Source organism: Rhinolophus sinicus, chromosome 5 (assembly GCF_057876585.1).
Source record: "Rhinolophus sinicus isolate RSI-liver-muscle chromosome 5, RSI-T2T, whole genome shotgun sequence".
Classification (NCBI taxonomy): Eukaryota; Metazoa; Chordata; class Mammalia; order Chiroptera; family Rhinolophidae; genus Rhinolophus; species Rhinolophus sinicus.
In genome coordinates, this window is record NC_142505.1 from 42,130,978 (window position 1) to 42,147,912 (window position 16,935).

Genomic DNA, 16,935 nt, shown 5'->3' on the forward strand with positions numbered 1-16,935 from the left:
GCGTGGTGTCTGGGAGGGCATGGGGTGTGCCATGTGGCCCCCACAGTGGTCTGTAGGACCTGCTTTCTCACGTCCCCATTTAGTCTGTGCTGAGCCAACTTCTCCCAGTCCGCAGTGCCACCCCACGAGGGCCAAGGTGGAAAGGATCCGGGGAGCTTGCCTCAAACACTGTGACAACGAGAAAAAAGAACTCGTGGAGGGAGCCAAGTCCCAGACAGACGGCAATGCCATGGTTATTATTGAGCTCAGAGCGGGCGGTGTCAGGAATCATGAGAAAGGGAGACTACCAGCAGCTCCTGGGCAGCAGAGGGAAGGCCTCAGTCCTCAAGGTACGCAAAGGAGGGAACCAGAAAGGTTGGGTGGCAGTCCTGCTCCAGCCACTGAGAGCCCGTCAGCAGGCAGCCGGGGAGAAGTTGGCCACGCAAGGGTGGGCTGCGTCAGATGGTCTCGTCGTCGCTCATGTCCCAGATCTGTGTGGAGAAAGGGGAGACATTTAGCAGAGTGTTCAGTGGCCCAGTGAGGCCCACGCATGCTCAGGGCTGTGCAGCTGTGACAAGTAAAAGGAACAGTGGCTCCCACTTGCAGGTGACACACGGTGCTTCACAACTCTCTGGTCACTAAGGGAGTGACACCTCCATTTCTTGTATAATGAAACCAAGGCTCAGGACCACGTCATTTGCCCAAGATCTCTCTGCTAAGAGCCAGCTAGTGGCCCAGCCGGGGGTGCTGGGGTTTGGCCCAGGGAGGTATGGAGGCCTCTTGGCTGTCCAGCCCCATCAGGCCCCACTGACTCATTCCTGCGGCCCTGACCACGACCCCCCAGGTCATCTTGTCTTTAATGGCTTCCTTATTGTCCAGGTGCCTCTGGAAGGTAAACTGACTGAGGGCAGGAACTTGGGCTGCACCTTGCGGAGTGGGGCGCAGGCTGCCTGCGGACACGCACTTCCTGCTCCTACAGGTTCCCACACTGGGCAGCCCGCTCCATGATCATGTGAACTGGGGTCCAGGTGCCAACTGGAGGAAAAACCACACGTCCAGACAGATGCTAAGGAGCTGGCTGCCCCTGGCGAGTAAGCCCTCGCCCCCCAGCCCCGGGAGACAGCTAGATCCTGCTTCTGTCCGTCCTGTGTGGGTCCTCGGGGAACTTGAGACTTCTGAGACTGATCTAGGGTGGTGGGAGATGTGACTGTGGAGCCCCCCACACACACACAGGAATGGGAGAAAGTGGGGGGAGGCCTGCCCTGGCTGGCCCCAGAGGCCAGCACAGAGGCCCCCCAGCTCCTTGCACCCTGAGCTCCCTGGGGGGCTGGTCCCTGAACTTACGTCTTCAGACTTTCAGAATTCCTAGAATTGGTTGCAAAAGGCCACCTCAATGCTAGCTTGAGAGAAAGAACATCGTGTTTACACGAGGCTGGCCCGGGGAGATGAGGAGGCCCGGCCAAGGTAAATATCAACACCAGCTTGGCTTTCAAAGTCAAGGATGTAGAAAATAAATAGAGAAGGAAATTTCCTCTCCTGAGGACCCAGCAGCCCTGGGCGGGGAGGGCTGGTGGGTGTGCCTCTCACACACCCCCATGTCCCCAACCGTCAGAGGCCACTGGGATGGGACTGCAGTGCCAAGATCCACAGGCCTGCAGGGGCAGAGAGGAGAGTGGAGGAGTCTGGCAACCTGAGTGGCAGGCAGGCAGGCCCTGCCCTTCTCCGCCCAGCGAGCCACCCAGCTCATCCTCAGCGTGGCCTGAAGGGGACTCCTGGGCCTGCCCCCAGGGCTGGGATTCAGCGGGAGTGGGTGCTGCACCCAGGAGCCCCTGGGCCTGATGCCCCCCTCCTGTTCTGACCATTGAGCAGGGAGACGAGCGACCAGAGGATTCGCCAGCAGAATTCATTCTTTCATTCACTGAACACACATTTATGGAGCCCCTCCCTGTGCCAGGAGCCGTGCAGACCTGGTGCAAACACTCCTTCACACCTCGCAACAGCCTGTGAGGTACAGACAGACACAAGCTCAGAGAGGTAAGGCAGTTTGCCTGGGATCACACAGCAAGTAAAGTGCAGAGCTGAGAGCACAGGTGTGTGGGGGGGAGGTTGTGTGAACAAATGGCTGCCTGGACGGCCTGAAAGGCTGGGGCAGCTGCAAGAAGGAGGGGGCCTTGGCGGCGGGGTGGCCCGTGGCTCTTGGTGGCCCGTGGCTCTACAACCTGAGTGGCCAGGCCGGCAGGCCCTGCCCTTCTCTGCCCAGCAGAGGTACGTCACTGAGCAATGCCCTCTGCGGATGGGCAGACAGGGCTGTTCACAGGAGAGCAGGGCTTTACGGGAAGGCAGGCGCTTCCATCACGTTTATCCATTTTACTAGATGGATAGTAAAGCCAGGGAAGCCAGCTGGCCTGACTGGGGGCCTCCCGGGAGGGAGCCTGGGTCTGTCCTGTGCTCCTGGCACTGCCCAGGCCGTGTAGGGGATCAAGACTTATGTTTGTCCTCTCCTGGACTGGGGGCTGTGGTGGGACGCTACAGAGGGCAGAGGGGAGGACTTCACATAACTGCGCAGGGATTGTCCAGAACGAGTTCCCTGGGCCCTAGGTGGGTTCCTCCCCTGGGGCAGGCAGGCCTTTTCCCATCAGCTGGGCTCAGAGAGGCAGCAGCGCCTTAATTTTAAACCTCCAGAAACGTCAGCCTTGACAAGTACTATATGATCTTACATGTGTAATCTAAAAAAGTCCAGCAATCTCACAGAACTAGGGAGTAGATGGGTGGTTGCCAGGGCCTGGGGGAAGTGGACAGATGGTGAGAGGGCACAACTTCCAGTTACAAGAGGGTGAAGTTCTGGGGATGGACGGTATTAAACTGTAATACTGTATTGTGTACTTCAAATTGGCTAAGAGAGTAGATCTTAAGTGTTCTCACCATGCACACGAAAAAGTAACTGTGAGGTGATGGGTGTGTTAATTAACTTGATTGTAGTAATCATTTTACAGTGTATATGTATATTAAATCATCACGTTGTACAACCTAAATATATACAGTTTTTATTATTTGACAGTTATTTCTAAATAGACTGGGGGAGGGAAAGAGACTTAAGTCTTGTCCTCTCCTGACTGTGGACTCCCAGAGGGGCTGAGATCGGCGCTCCCCGCTGGCTGCGCACAGCACTTGGTGGAGAAGGGGCCCAGAATAGAGGTTTCAATCGGTATAAAGGTTTTTTAAAATGTTAATACTCAATGCTGGCAAGGATATGGTGAAACACTTGCAGGAGGAGTATAAACTGGTACCTTCTTTTTTAAAAGAAGAAATTTGAGACTATGCAATACAAAGCTTTAAAAAGACCGCCTAAGGAAGAGATAATCTCTTCCTGGATGATACGCAAGTACACCTAGAAAGCCCAAGAAAACACACGCTGGCATGAATACAGCAATAACATTCATGCCAGCAAGGTATAAAATTAACTCATATTATGGCCTCCCTATATACAAACAACATCCAGTTAGAAAATGTAATAGAAGAACCCATTATAAGAGCCATGCAAAAGAGAAATTACTAGGGAATAGACGTAACATGAAAGACACAAAATCTATATGAAGAAAACCTTCAAAATAGTCTTGCAATAGCCTCGTAAGAAAAGTAAACTGAAACGAATGGGGAAACACCCCTTGTTTTTGCATAGGACGATTCAACATCAAGATGTTAACTTTTCCCAAGTTAACATATAAATTTATCAAGTATCCTTTCTGGAGCTAGGCTAGCTGGTTCTAAAGTTTATGTGGAAAAATAAGAATATCTAGGAAAACCTTTCAAAAGGGGCAATGAGGTTCCTCTACTATGTATTTAAACATGTCATAATGTCTATAATTAAGAGGGTTATGTCAGCATGAACCTAAACAGATGGGCCAATGGAACAAAATTAATCCAGAAAGAACAAAATAGAATGTCCAAGGACACATGGGAATTTCGTATTTTGATGATAAAGGTCTGGGGCCTGTGACCTCAACTCATTAGAAAATGGAGTTTAATATAGATGATATGGGGACACCTGGATGGTCATTTGCAAAAAGATAAAATTGATTCCATGCTTCACACTGTACGTGAGAATTAACTCCAAATGGAACAGACATCTCACTGTAAAAAAAGAAAAAGAAAAAGAAAACCATACAAATACTAGATGCAAACTTGGGTAAATTGCTTTACAGCCTGGGAGTGGGGAGCCTCTGACCTAAAATCTCTAAGCAATAAAAACATACATTGGATTATGTAAAACCACGTATGCAATTTTGCATGGAAAATACACTATAAGTAAAAAAGACCACAAACTGGGCGAAAACATTGCAGCATACCATAAAAGGTTAATCTCCCTAATATACAAAGAGCTCTTAAAAATAAAGAAGAGAAAGATCAATGAACTGATATTTAAAAAGCAGGCCAAAGACATAGTTCACAGAAAAAGGCAGGCAGTGGGCCCTTAAACATAAGCAAAGGTATTCGACCTTAATCAGAATAAAAGTTATGCTAAAATTTCTTAGGACACAAAAAGTACTAACCAGAAAAGAAAAAATTGGGACTTCAAAAAATCAAAACTTCTTGGGCGGCCACATGGCTCAGTTGGTTAGAGCCGAGCTCTCAGCAACAAGGTTGCCAGTTCAATTCCCGCATGGGATGGTGGGCTGTGCCCCCTGCAACTAAGATTGAAAACGACGACTGGACTTGGAGCTGAGCTGCGCGCTCAACTAGATCGAAGTCCAACAACTTGGAGCTGAAGGGCCCTGGAGAAACACACAGTTTCCTAATAAAATTAAAAAAAAAAAAAAAGTCAAAACTTCTGGTCTCTGAAAGATACCACTATGAAAATGAAAAGGCAAACCACAAACTAGGAGAAAACATCCATACTGTATATAAAAGGACCTGTATCCAAAATATACAGAAAACTCTTACAGCTCAATAATAGACAACCTGATTTTTTAATAAATGGGCAAAAGATTTGAAGACACTTCACAAAAGAGGAACTACAATGGCCAGTAAGAACCTGAAAAGAGGTTCAGCATCCTTTGTCCTCAGGGAAATGCAAATCCAAACCACAGAGCGACTGCACACCCCACCTAGAACAGTCAGAATAAAGACGCTGGGAACTCACACTGCTGCTAGTGGGAATGTCAATTGGCCTAAACCCTTGGGAGAAAGGTCTGGTGACTTACAAAATTAAACATACACTTAAACCATATGACCCAGCCATTCTACTTCTATTTACCCCAAAGAAATGAAAACACATGTCTGCAAGACTTGTGCAAGAATGATCATAGCAGCCTTATTTATAATAGGCACAAATTAGAATCAACCCAAATGTCCATCAACAGGCAAACAGAGAAACTGTGGAGTATCCACACAGTGGAGACTTCTCACCATCAAAAGAACAAACCACTGACATGTGCGAGTCCATGTATTTCAGAATCCTTACGCTGAGTCAGAGGCCCAAACAAAAGACTACATACTGTGTAAACCCATTTATATGGAATTCTAATTCTAATTAAGACTAATCTATGGTGACAGTAGATCATCTGTCACAACTCACTATATACCGTGTTTCCCCCAAAATAAGACCTAGCCGGACAGTCAGTTCTCATGTGTCTTTTGGAGCAACAATTAATATAAGACCCGGTCTCTTTTTACTATAATAAGACCTAGCTGGACATTTTAAATGAGTGCATTTTATTGTATATAAGTCATACCTTAATAAAGTTGATTTTTAAAGAAAGCAACAGAGCATTTTCTCACCTATCTGACTGGCAAAAACCCCAAAGCTTGACAATCCACCGTGAACCTGTGGGAAAGCAGTCCTGTCCTGCGATGCTGGTGGGGCGTTAATGGTACAACCCTTACGAAGGAAAATCAGGCTATATCCAACAGAATTACTTTTGTCTTCACTGTTGACCCAGCAAGCGCACTTTCAAGAGTCTCCAAGACACACCTCCATATATACAAAAGGACATCATTCCCTGCTGCATGATTTGTTCCAGGAAAAGAAGACTGGAAACAGCCCACGTCGGAACCAGCTAATGAAACCATTCACTGCACATCCCGTGGGTCACTGTGGCCCTAAAACAGAAAGAGCTTGATGAACGGATATGGGGCAGTTTCCAGCATTTACTGCGTGAAAGAAAAATGCACGGTATCTGGCACTGTGTGTGAGAAAGAAGAGAATAATATTTTAAAATTCTTTTTTAAGTTTTGCAAAAATAAACACAAGAATGGTAAAACAGAAATGGATTGAAATGACTACCTTTAGGGGGTGGGTGGCATGGAGAGGGGACTGCTGGGAGCGTACTTTTTAACTTTAGAACCAAGTAAATGTTTTACATATTTTAAAACTGAAACCAAGAAAACCCAAAGCACAGCAACAAAGCACTTAATTGGACTCATCAAAATTCAAAACTTTTTTTGTGTTTTCAAGGACACATTTAAGAACACAAGAAAGGGAAAAGACAACTCTCAGAGGAAATGTCTGTAAATCATATGTGACAAGGAACGTCATTTACAAGTCAGTAATAAGAGAAAGAACCCAATTACAAAGGGGCGAAGGCGTTGAACAGACCTTTGTCCACGAAAGACAGAGATGGCTCAGGAGCATAAAGGCATGGACACGGATCCCTTGACCGTTAGGGACGAGGAAAATGCAAAGCCAAAGCACAAGGAGATACCACTTTGTATCCAATGAATGGCTTGAATCAAAAAGTCAGATCATAACAAGTGTTGGTGAACATTTGGAGAGACTGCAACCCTCCTCTCTTGCTGTTGGAAACGTAAAATAGTGCAGCCAGTGCACTTTGGACAGCAGACTGACAGGTCATCAAAGTCAGTTACCGCGCGGCCCCACAATCCCACTCCTGGGTGTATCCCCAAGAGAAGCGAAAACCTCTGTCCTCATGACAGCTTAGACATGAATGTTCAGAGCACTTGTCATAAATAGTGAAAAAGTGGAAACAACCCAAATGTCCACCAACTGATGAATGGAAAATGCGGTCTGTCCATATAGCGGGGTGTTACTCAGCCAAACACCTGTCTGCACTCGGTCTTCTCAGGAGCCTGAGAACCGTCCTGTGACAGCCCGCATTGTACAAAGTAGGTAACTCAAGCTCAGGAAATTATGCAACCTGTCGAGGAGACCTGAAGGAGCTGTTAAGGGGTAGAGGAGAGGCTTTTTCCATTTTATCCCCCAACTTATTCAACATAAATTTTTCCTAAAAAAAAAAAAAAAAAAAAAAGGAAGACCAGTCTGAAGCTTGCTTCCTGGACCAACACTGATGCTGACACACAGTGAGTGGCCCCCCAGCCAACAGCACACACAGGAACCGCGGGCAAGCCCAGGACAGATAAAAGGCCAGGCCAGCCTCCGACCTGTCCTGGCTCTTGCGTCCCCTCTCGGGCTGATCCTAAGCTGCCCCGAGACTCGGGGCCAGGGCCCCCCAGCAGTAACGGAACCCACCACTCTGCACCAGCGACTTCAGAACTGCGGGGCTCAGCACAAGTGGCCGGAGAACGTGCGCTAGACCCACACGCCCAGAGGGCCTCAGGGTTTCCCTTTCCAGCCTGCAGTGGAGACGGACGGTTTGGAGGAGCTGCTCGTCATCTAATTTGAAACTCGTGTCCCATTTCTGGGCCACGCTGCCTAGAGCATGCCACGGACTAAGGTTTGTCTTTTATAAACACTGTAATTATCTTGTGAATGGCACAATTATATTTGTGTGTGTGTTAAAAGTGTTCATTTGTTAAATGTAAACATTTCGAATATACCAGTTTTTGAAACCCAGTTTTGGCATTTCTTTTTTTTAAAATAAGAAATGGAAACATGCAGACCTCCCTGGGCTTCTGAGTGGCCGTGTTCCCCAAACCTCCTTGCTGGGTCCCCAGGTGGGCTTCCTCCGCCTTCCTCCGCTGGGTGGAGACTCTGCCCGGATCCCTGAGGGGAAGGCAGGGCCGTTTCTTTCCCGGGCCGGGCCGTGGTCCAGGGAACAGGCCCGGCAGTCCCCAGGTATCCCTGGCCCCGGGCTGCTCTGCTCGGGCCTGCAGCCCTCTGGTGCTGTGCCGCCCACTCTCCACACACACCAGACTGGCTTTCTCGGAAAACAATCCCATGGCATCCGTCATGCCCCGGTTTCACACCACAGACACATGGGCCAACTCAGGAATAACACTGCCCTCTCAGAGTCAGTCCAGAATCCAGGGGACAGAGGAAGGACTGTCCCCAGGGTCCATGTCTGTATCACGGGACCCAAAAGTGTCAAGATCCTTCTGCCCTTTGAACAAGAGGGTAGAGAGTCTGCATAAGGAAGGCGGGAGCAGATGGCGAGGGCTACCCTGGGGACCGACAACCCGTGCCCTGCAGGGGACATCCAAGTGCCCTTGCTATCTGTCCCTGGCAGCCAGGGCCCTGCTTTTCATTACAGCTACGGTCTCACTCTCCTTCAGTGGAGATGAAACGATCCTGCCCCTGCCCATGTTCAGGGGCCTGCACTACCCCTTGTGACACAGCACCACTCTGGTACCTCCACTTTGAAAGATGCCCACCTGCTGCCCCACTCTTGTACCCCAACACTCACAACCTTCCTAGCTTGGCCTCTGCTGCGCACCAGATTTGGGAGAGGAATTGAGACCCAACCTCTCTTCTCAGGGAACCCCAGCCCCAAACTCAGTCTTCAGGCACCAGGCAGTGAAGAAGAATGGGAGTTAGCTAGAACTTCTGGGGCAACTTGCAGCTCTAGAGTCTTCTGGTGGAGAACCCACAAGCCTTTCCTATCCCCACCCCCACAGGTGGCAGTTCAGGGGCCCCGCATGACTGCTCTATGACCCCACTCCTCCAGGGGTTCCAGGAACAAGGTTAGGGTTTTACTAGAGAGAAACAGTCGTGGCCAAGGCAGCTGGTAAGACAAAAATAATGCCTTATACAAAGCGTGCTGCGCCAGTGGTGAGGGGAGAGAAAGGAGAAAGGAAATGCTTTATGTTGGCAGCAGGATGGGGGGCCTCCAGCCCTGCGGTGGGGTGTGGAGGGTGCCTCTGCCTGGCTCCAGCCTGAGCAGCTGATCAAAGGCACATCGAGGGAGGAGGCAGGGCCTGGGCCTGTGCACATGTGGCTCGCAGGCCACCTTCGGGAGGCCTCTGTCCCCCCCAATCCTTCCTGCTTCCCCTACAGACGCTCTGGGCTGCAATTGATAAGGGGAGGAGGTCTGAGAAAAATGGCCTCATGTTTCTGAACCTAGATCCAGAGAAAAGTACAGGCCGTGACACTAAGCCTGCAGTCACAGAAGTGCCTGGACTCACGGCCCCAGGCACCAAGCACTCAGCTAACACCTGCAACACAGACGGGGACAGGACGTCCTGGAAGGGGTGCCGGGGGCTTTCATCTGAAAGGAGGCACAGGTGGGAAGCAGTAGAGAATAGGCTGCTGAAAGCAGCTACTAGACTGGGAGGAAGAATGGAGAAGGTAGGTGGAGGCTGCAGGTCCCCTCCGACTGGGGAGGGGCAGATCTCAGGCCACAGGACTCAGTGAGAGCAAGGCTCCACGAAGACAGGGCTGCTTGTTTCTACCTTCCCACCCGAGGCTGAACCGGGCCTCCAAGCCCAGGGAAGAGGGGCACGCAGGCAGAGGGAAGGTCTGTCCCATGGGGGACAGGAGGCTCAAGCCATTCGCTGGGCCAGAAAACAGAAACTGCTGTCGGGGTGGGGATCCCTGTCCCCCCACGACCGGGGAGATGGCTGGAGAGCTTGGTCCGTGCATAGGACGAGTATCAGACATTAAGCTAGTTTTAATGATGTGAGAAAATGACCAGAAATTATTCTATGGAAAGAGACATTAACCTATGATCATCCTGACCCCCCTCACATACATGGATGGTGTTAAAAAAAAAAAAAAGGCTAGAAGTAAAAATGCAAACCAGAACAATAACCTCCAAATGGTAGAATCGTGGGTATAAATTTTATTCTTTATCTTAGAATTTTTTTACAATGCTCCCATAGGACTTTCCTGATCAAAAAAAAATGCACCGTCCAGAGTGGGGATACTGAAGCCCCAGGGAGCCAGCGAGCTGGCTGCAGGAGGTGCTGTGCCCGGTCCCAGGACGTAGTACCTGTGGGTCTTTTTCATTTTGGTTTTTTTTTCCCCTCCCAGGAAGTTCTGACTAGCAAAGTAAGAAACCTGCTATAGGGGAATCGTGCCATTTTAACCACAGACTCCTGAGTGAGGTTTCAATGGGAGACCCTGGAATTCCCAGCCCACAGCACAGGCTGCCAAATGTCTCCTCATTTGATTAGTCTGGAAAATGGGCCTCAGGCCCTGCTATATTTAGCGCCCTCCCTCTGGGCATGCCCTTAAACCGAGCCCCAATAATACCTAAGAGCTCTAAATGGCCAAAAGTCAAGGAGGGTCCGCTCTGAGAGGGGGGTCACTCCAAAGACAGGTGAGGAGCAGCCTGGTTGTGGGCTCTCAACCCCTCGTTACCTAATGACATTCAAAGGCCACAGGGCCTAAATTAGCAGCAGCAGCAGCAGCAGCAGCAGAGGATGACTTAGCAGGGTGTGTCTTCTGTGCTTCAGCGTCTCCACTTAGTTTGGGGAGTAGCAAGGATTTATTTTGGGGACATGTGGAAGGAGGGCTGCTGGGCCCAGGCTTGTTTGCTTTCTTCCCAGCTTCAAAACACATTTTTCAAATTAGGTGGTAAGAATATAGGGCAATTTCTGTGGCACCAACATGCTTTCTTTCAAGATATGATTTATGTTTGGCCCACATTTTAAACGAAATGGTTATTGAGATAAATGGCCATGCTGGAGGCTGCAAAATGGTTTCCATTATGTAGTTCTTTTCAGTTCCTTAGAAAACTTTTGAAAAGTGCTCCTTTAAAAAGGCAAACACTTTGCATTTCTGTTCTCTATCTCAAAGGGCTTTTGGGGTCAAGTTTGAAGAGAGGAGGAGGAGGAGAAGGGAGAAAAGCCTGAGAGCTCTAGAGTGAGGTGAATGCAAGATATAAACATTCACAGACTTTACGTGGTAAGGAGAGAGAATTTTGAAACTTTAAATCATGCAAATGCAGGTGACCTGGGATATCAGGAGAGGGCCATAATTCAGTCCCAGGTGGACATTCTCCCAAGGGCCCCGCCTCGGGGCCTGACCGGCAGAGAACAAGGGATGAGAAAGACGCTGACCCCCAGACCTTGTAGAAAGCTACCGGAACCAGACAGAGTGGCAATGAGATAAGGACAAAAAAGAGTAGAGAGGCAGAAACAGACCCACACATACACTGGCCAAATGACTTTCAACAAAGGCGCTGAGGTAATTCAGTGGGGAGAGACTTTTCAACAAATGGTGCTGGAGCAATTAGACAACTGTAGGGAGAAACATGAATCTCGACCCTTGCCACAAACTATACACAGAAATTAATGTGAAGTGAATCATGGACAAATATGTAAAAGCTAAACGTATAAAACTTCTAGAAAAGAACAAAAACATTTAATGCGATTTTGGGGCAGGCAAAGAATTCTTAGGATACTAGTAGTATGGACCATAAAATAAAAAATTAATAAACAAGACATCAACAAAATTCAAAACTTTCTCTCTCTTAACAACCACATTAAGCAAATGAAAAGGCAGACCAAAGATATGGAGAAAATATATGCAATATATATATATATTACAAAGGACCTATGTCCAGAAAATATGAAGAACTCATAATAATAAGGAAAATAACCCAATGAAAACATGGACAGAAGGTTTGAATGTCACAAAAGAAGATACACAGATGGCAAATAAGTACATGAAAACGTGTTCAGCATCCACTGTCATCAGAGACCTGCAATTAAAACCACGAGATACCACCACACGCCCCCCTGTATGGCTGAAATTGAAAACTGCCAGCTCAAGTATTGGCCAGGGTGTGGAGCAACCAGCACTCTCACACACTGCTGGTGGGAATAGCTAATGGTACGGACACTTTGAAAAACCATTTGATAGTTTCTTTAAAAATTATACATACTTATCTCATATGATAACCCAGCAATTCCAAAGGCTTATACACAAACACACCTTGGAGCTTTATTTATAACAGTCCCAAACTGGAAACAACTCAAATAGTCAACAGGAAAGTGAAAAATTATGATATATTTATAAAATGGGGTACTATTGAACAATAAAAAGGGACAAACTACTGACACATGTAGCAACATAGATGAGTCTCAAAAATATTATGCTGAGCAAAAGAAGCCAGACAAAAGGGTACTTAACACATGATTCCAAAAAACAATCCTAAAATTTGTATGGAACCACAGAAGACCCCAAACAGCCAAAGCAATTATGAGAAAGAACAAAGTTGGAGGCAGCACATTTCCTGATTTCAAATCATACACAAAGCTATAGTAATTAAAACAGCATGGCACTGGCATAAAAATAGACATGTAGACCAATGGAACAGAAGCAAGAGCCCAAAATAAACACCTGCATTTACCTTCAACTAATCTCTGACAAGGGAGCCAAGAACACTCAATGGGGAAAGGATAGTCTCTTCAACAAATGGTGTTTAGAAAACTGGATAACCACATACAGAAAAATGAAAGTGGACCCCTTACACCATTCTCAAAAATTAACTCAAAATAGATTAAAAACTTAAATATAAGACCTGGTAGTGTGAAATTCTTGTAAGAAGACACAGGACAGAAGCTCCCTGACATTGATCTTGGCAATAATTTTTAAGATATGACATTAATAGTACAAAGAACAAAGCAAAAATCAATAAGTGAGACTATGTCAAACTAAAAAGTTGCACAGCAAATACATACATACATACATACATACATATATACATAAAAGCAACCTACAGATTGGGAGAAAATATTTGCGAACCACATATCGAAAAGTGGTTAATAACCAAAATATATAAAGAACTCATATGACTCAATAACAAAAATATAAACAATCTGATTGAAAAATGGGCAGATGATCAGAATAGACATTTTTCCAAAGAAGATATTCAAATGACCAACAGGTACATGAAAAGGTGCTCAACATTACTAATCATAAGGAAAATGGAAATCAGAACCAGAATGGGACACCTTATACCTTTTAGGATGGCTGTTATCAGAAAGACAAGAACTAACAAGTGTTGGCGAGGATGTGGAGAAAAGGGAACCCTTGTGCACTGTCGGTGGGAATGTAAATCGGTGCCGCTGTGATGGAAAACACTATGAGGTTCCTCAAAAAATTAGAAGTAGAGCTGCCATATGATCCAGCAATCCCACTCTTGAGTCTATCACCAAAAGAAATGAAAATAGGACAATGAAGAGATATCTACACTCCCATATTGATTTCAGCATTATTCACAACAGCCAAGATATGGAAATATCTTGTGTCCATCAATGGGTGAGTGGATAACGATGACGTGATGTACGCAGACTTGGACATCTATGTCTCTATATGTCTATCTACTTAACCCCTCTACCCACCTTACCTACCTATTTATCTATTTCTTATCTATCTCCCCCCCATCCTCCCTCCCTCTCGCTATATATATATCTATATAACAGAATATTATTTGGCCATGAGAAAGAAGGAAACCCTGCCACTGGCAACAACGTGGACGGACCTTGAGGGCATTATGCTAAGTGAAACAAATCAGAGAAAGACAAACATTGTATGATTGCACTTACGTGTGGAATCTAAAAAAGCCAAACTCCTAAGAACAGAATAGAATGACAATTAGCAGGACCCAGCAGGTGGGGAATTGGGGAGATGTTGATTAAGGGTTCAAGCTTGTAGCCAGTGGATAAATAAGTCCTGGAGATCTAATGCACAGCATAGTGATTATAGACCACAAAACTTGAAAGCTGCTATGAGACTAGATCTTCACTGTTCCCACCACAAAAAAGCAATAATTGTGACTAGGTGTTAGCTAACACTACGGTGGAAATCACAGTGCCATATATAAACGTATCAGATCAATACATTATACCTTAATCTTACACAATGTTATATGGCAATTAGATCTCAGTAAATATAAATTTAAAAAAACAACAACACAAAACAAAAGATATGATTCCATTTATATGGAGCCCTAGAAGATCCAAGTGGAATCTGTGGCGACAGGAAGCAGATCCTGGGTTGCCTGGGGCTGGGCGGTGGGGGATTTGACTCCGAAGGGCCCACGGAAATCCCTACCTTCTAGAGTGATGGAAATCGTCCCTATTTGATTTTGGTAGTAGGTACACAGGTGTGTACATTTGTCAAAACTCATAGAAAAGTACACTTTTATATACATGTTATGGTATGTAAATTGTACTGGTTTCTCATCTGAAAAACAAAGACAAATGGTATCGCTCTCATTGGGTTATTGCTCCAACTACATGAGTTAAGGAGTAGAAAGTGCTCAGAACAGCGCCAGACACAGGGTGCATGTGTGAGCATGTGCTGTCACTTGTGTGTGACTGCTGAGCTTACAACCTGAAAAACAACAACCTTGTTCACTTCATGAACATTTTTCGGTGAGTTCTTGGAAGTTGTGGGGAATCAGTCTCATAGAACAGCCTAATTAAAGCGCTTCACGCTGAAAATAAACACGGATTTGTTTTCCACTTTCTGCTCTCTCTCCCGGAAGAGGACATCTTAGAGGTCACTCCTTCCCTCACTCCTAAGAATTATTAAATGCCAATTCTGTGTCATATTCAAATATGAGTCTCTGTAATCTCTACCGAACTATGGGATCTTTACTGATAAAGAATTTCTGGCTCAGAGAGAGCCGATGACTCAGGGTCACACAGCTAGTAAATAGCAGAGCTGAGATTCAAGTCCAGGTCTGTCTGGTTCCATGCCCCGTGTTCTCTCCTCTACTGCAGCTTCTGGCAAACGGGTCCATTTTGAGGCTCCGCGTGTGTCTTGCCAAAAGAACTATCCCCTGAAGGGAAAAGGTATACCACAGTCTGTGCTGGCCTTAGAAAGGCCTTCTTGAAACAGCTGACAGGTCACTGCTGAGAGGGCAGCACCACCCAGCCCGTCCCCTGGGCTCTCAATTATCACTAATCCTAACAACCCCCATGCTCTGTACCACACCAGGTCTCTAGAAATGCCACAGACTGATGCCAGGTTCCCGTGACACTCAGGGACATCAGTCGGCTCTACACTCTGTGCTTCTAGCGAGGTGGACAATAGAGGGATCTGAAATCACACACAGGTACCTCCTGGCCCCCGCTCCACCGTTCCTGGGCCCCTGCTGTGTTCACGGCTATAGCTCGACTCAGTGGCACTGAGTGTATGAAAGAAATAGCACTGGACTTAGGGCAGGCACCCCCAATTTCAGATCTGGGCACTGCCCCTTGCTAGCTCTATATCTTAGGCAAGGTTACTTAATCTGTCTGAGACTCAGTTTCCACCATCCACTTCAGAAAGGTCTTCAAGGGTAAATAATGATCGGAGAGCATTATCCAGACCTGGTACCAAGCAAGTCCTTAGCAAATGTTAACCAACTGCGTTGAGGCCACAGGAGCAAGGAGTGGGGTGGGGAGTAAAAACCCTCATGGCTATTGACTAAGAACGTCATATTGGACATTTGGTTTGTTTTATAATGTCCCCCACTGCTACATGCAGAGCCTTGAGAAGAAAATGGGGCCAGAGACGGAGAGATCAGAAAGAAAAATGAAGCTCGTTATGGGGGAAGTATCCATTCATTCAACCACTCAGCCATTCAACAAACATTTATGGAACACCTACTGTGTACCAGACCCTATGCTAGGCTCTGCGTATTCAGCAGTGACCAGGACAGAAGGCCCCACTCTCAGGAGGTCCTCACTGTGTGACGCTCACGTCCTAGTGAAGGCGACAAGAGACTGACACATACCTGGATCTAAGGAAACAGCTCCAAGACCTCTAAGTACCATGAAGGAAAACAAACGTGGAATGAGGTGGAAGATAAGAGGAGCACTCAGTTTAGACCCGAGGCAGAGGGATGGGAGCCCTGTGACCAGAGCCCATGGTGAGGGGTCTGGGATTATTCTAAGCCATTGAACCGAAGCAGGACGCGACTTGGTCACAGGCCGTGCCAGGAGAACGGAGAGCAGTGCACATGTTGGAAGTATACTTTGGAAGGAGAATCGGCAGGCTGGTTACAAATAGCTAAGATCAGAATCCTAAAGTGTCAGAGCTGAAAATAATCTTACATCAAATTGACCCCCATTGTTACAGAAGGGGAAACTGAGGCCCAGAGAGGGGACACGGCCTGAGCAAGGCCATAGACAGAGCTGGGCCTAGAATCCTAACCTACCGGGGTGGTCCCCGCCTGCGGACTCACAGGTGAGAGGGTCTGCTCTCCACCGACTCCCCCATCGGAGTGCACTCACACAAACATTTACTCTGAAAACAAAGGCAGCGACCTCCATGGAACTCAAATCTCCTCCCTAGGTGTGCGTGAAACTCTGCACTTTTCTTGAGAAATGGAAGTCTTGGCTTTTTCCCTCTGCAGTTCTGGTGAATGTCCTGGAAAGGCACAGACCTATCCTGAAATTCAGGGTACATCGCCCGGACAAAACCAAAGGCGGAGTCAGTGATAATGGACGTGCTGGTAAGGCGGAGCCTCCCCGCCCCTTCCCCAGCACCACCCGCGTCTGCAGGCTGCTGCTGGCACAATACCCTGAGCCCGCCTTGGTAAGGGGGTTGAGTGGACCAGCACCAGTGTCTATGAGGAGATGGTTATACTCGTTAACGGCAATCCTTACAGACATTTCTTTTTCTACCTAATTTGTCCCTAATGAGCTATTTCGAACTCACCACAATCAGTTCCCCTCTAGTCCTGTTCCCTTGTCCCAGGGAGCAGTGCTTCCAAACTCTCCCTACCCAGGCGCCAGCTAGAGAAGCTGGCTTGACCCCCCAACCTGCTCAGTGGAGGGGGTCTCCTCCCCTCTGAACCATGGCCAGGCCTGATGGCGGTT

General features: G+C 47.2%; 1 protein-coding gene across 4 annotated transcripts in view; it reads right to left on the minus strand.

Annotated features, from left to right (window-relative positions):
• Positions 1 to 208: 208 nt before the first annotated feature.
• ATG7 (autophagy related 7) overlaps positions 209 to 16,935 on the minus strand; it is a 219,959-nt gene continuing 203,232 nt past the window's right edge. For all 4 annotated transcript variants that reach the window (XM_019732654.3, XM_019732653.3, XM_074312982.2 and 1 more), the window contains one exon: positions 209 to 470. In XM_019732654.3, coding sequence (XP_019588213.3) covers positions 438 to 470 — 33 coding nt within the window. In that variant the 3' untranslated portion in view covers positions 209 to 437. The remainder of the gene's footprint in view (positions 471 to 16,935) is intronic.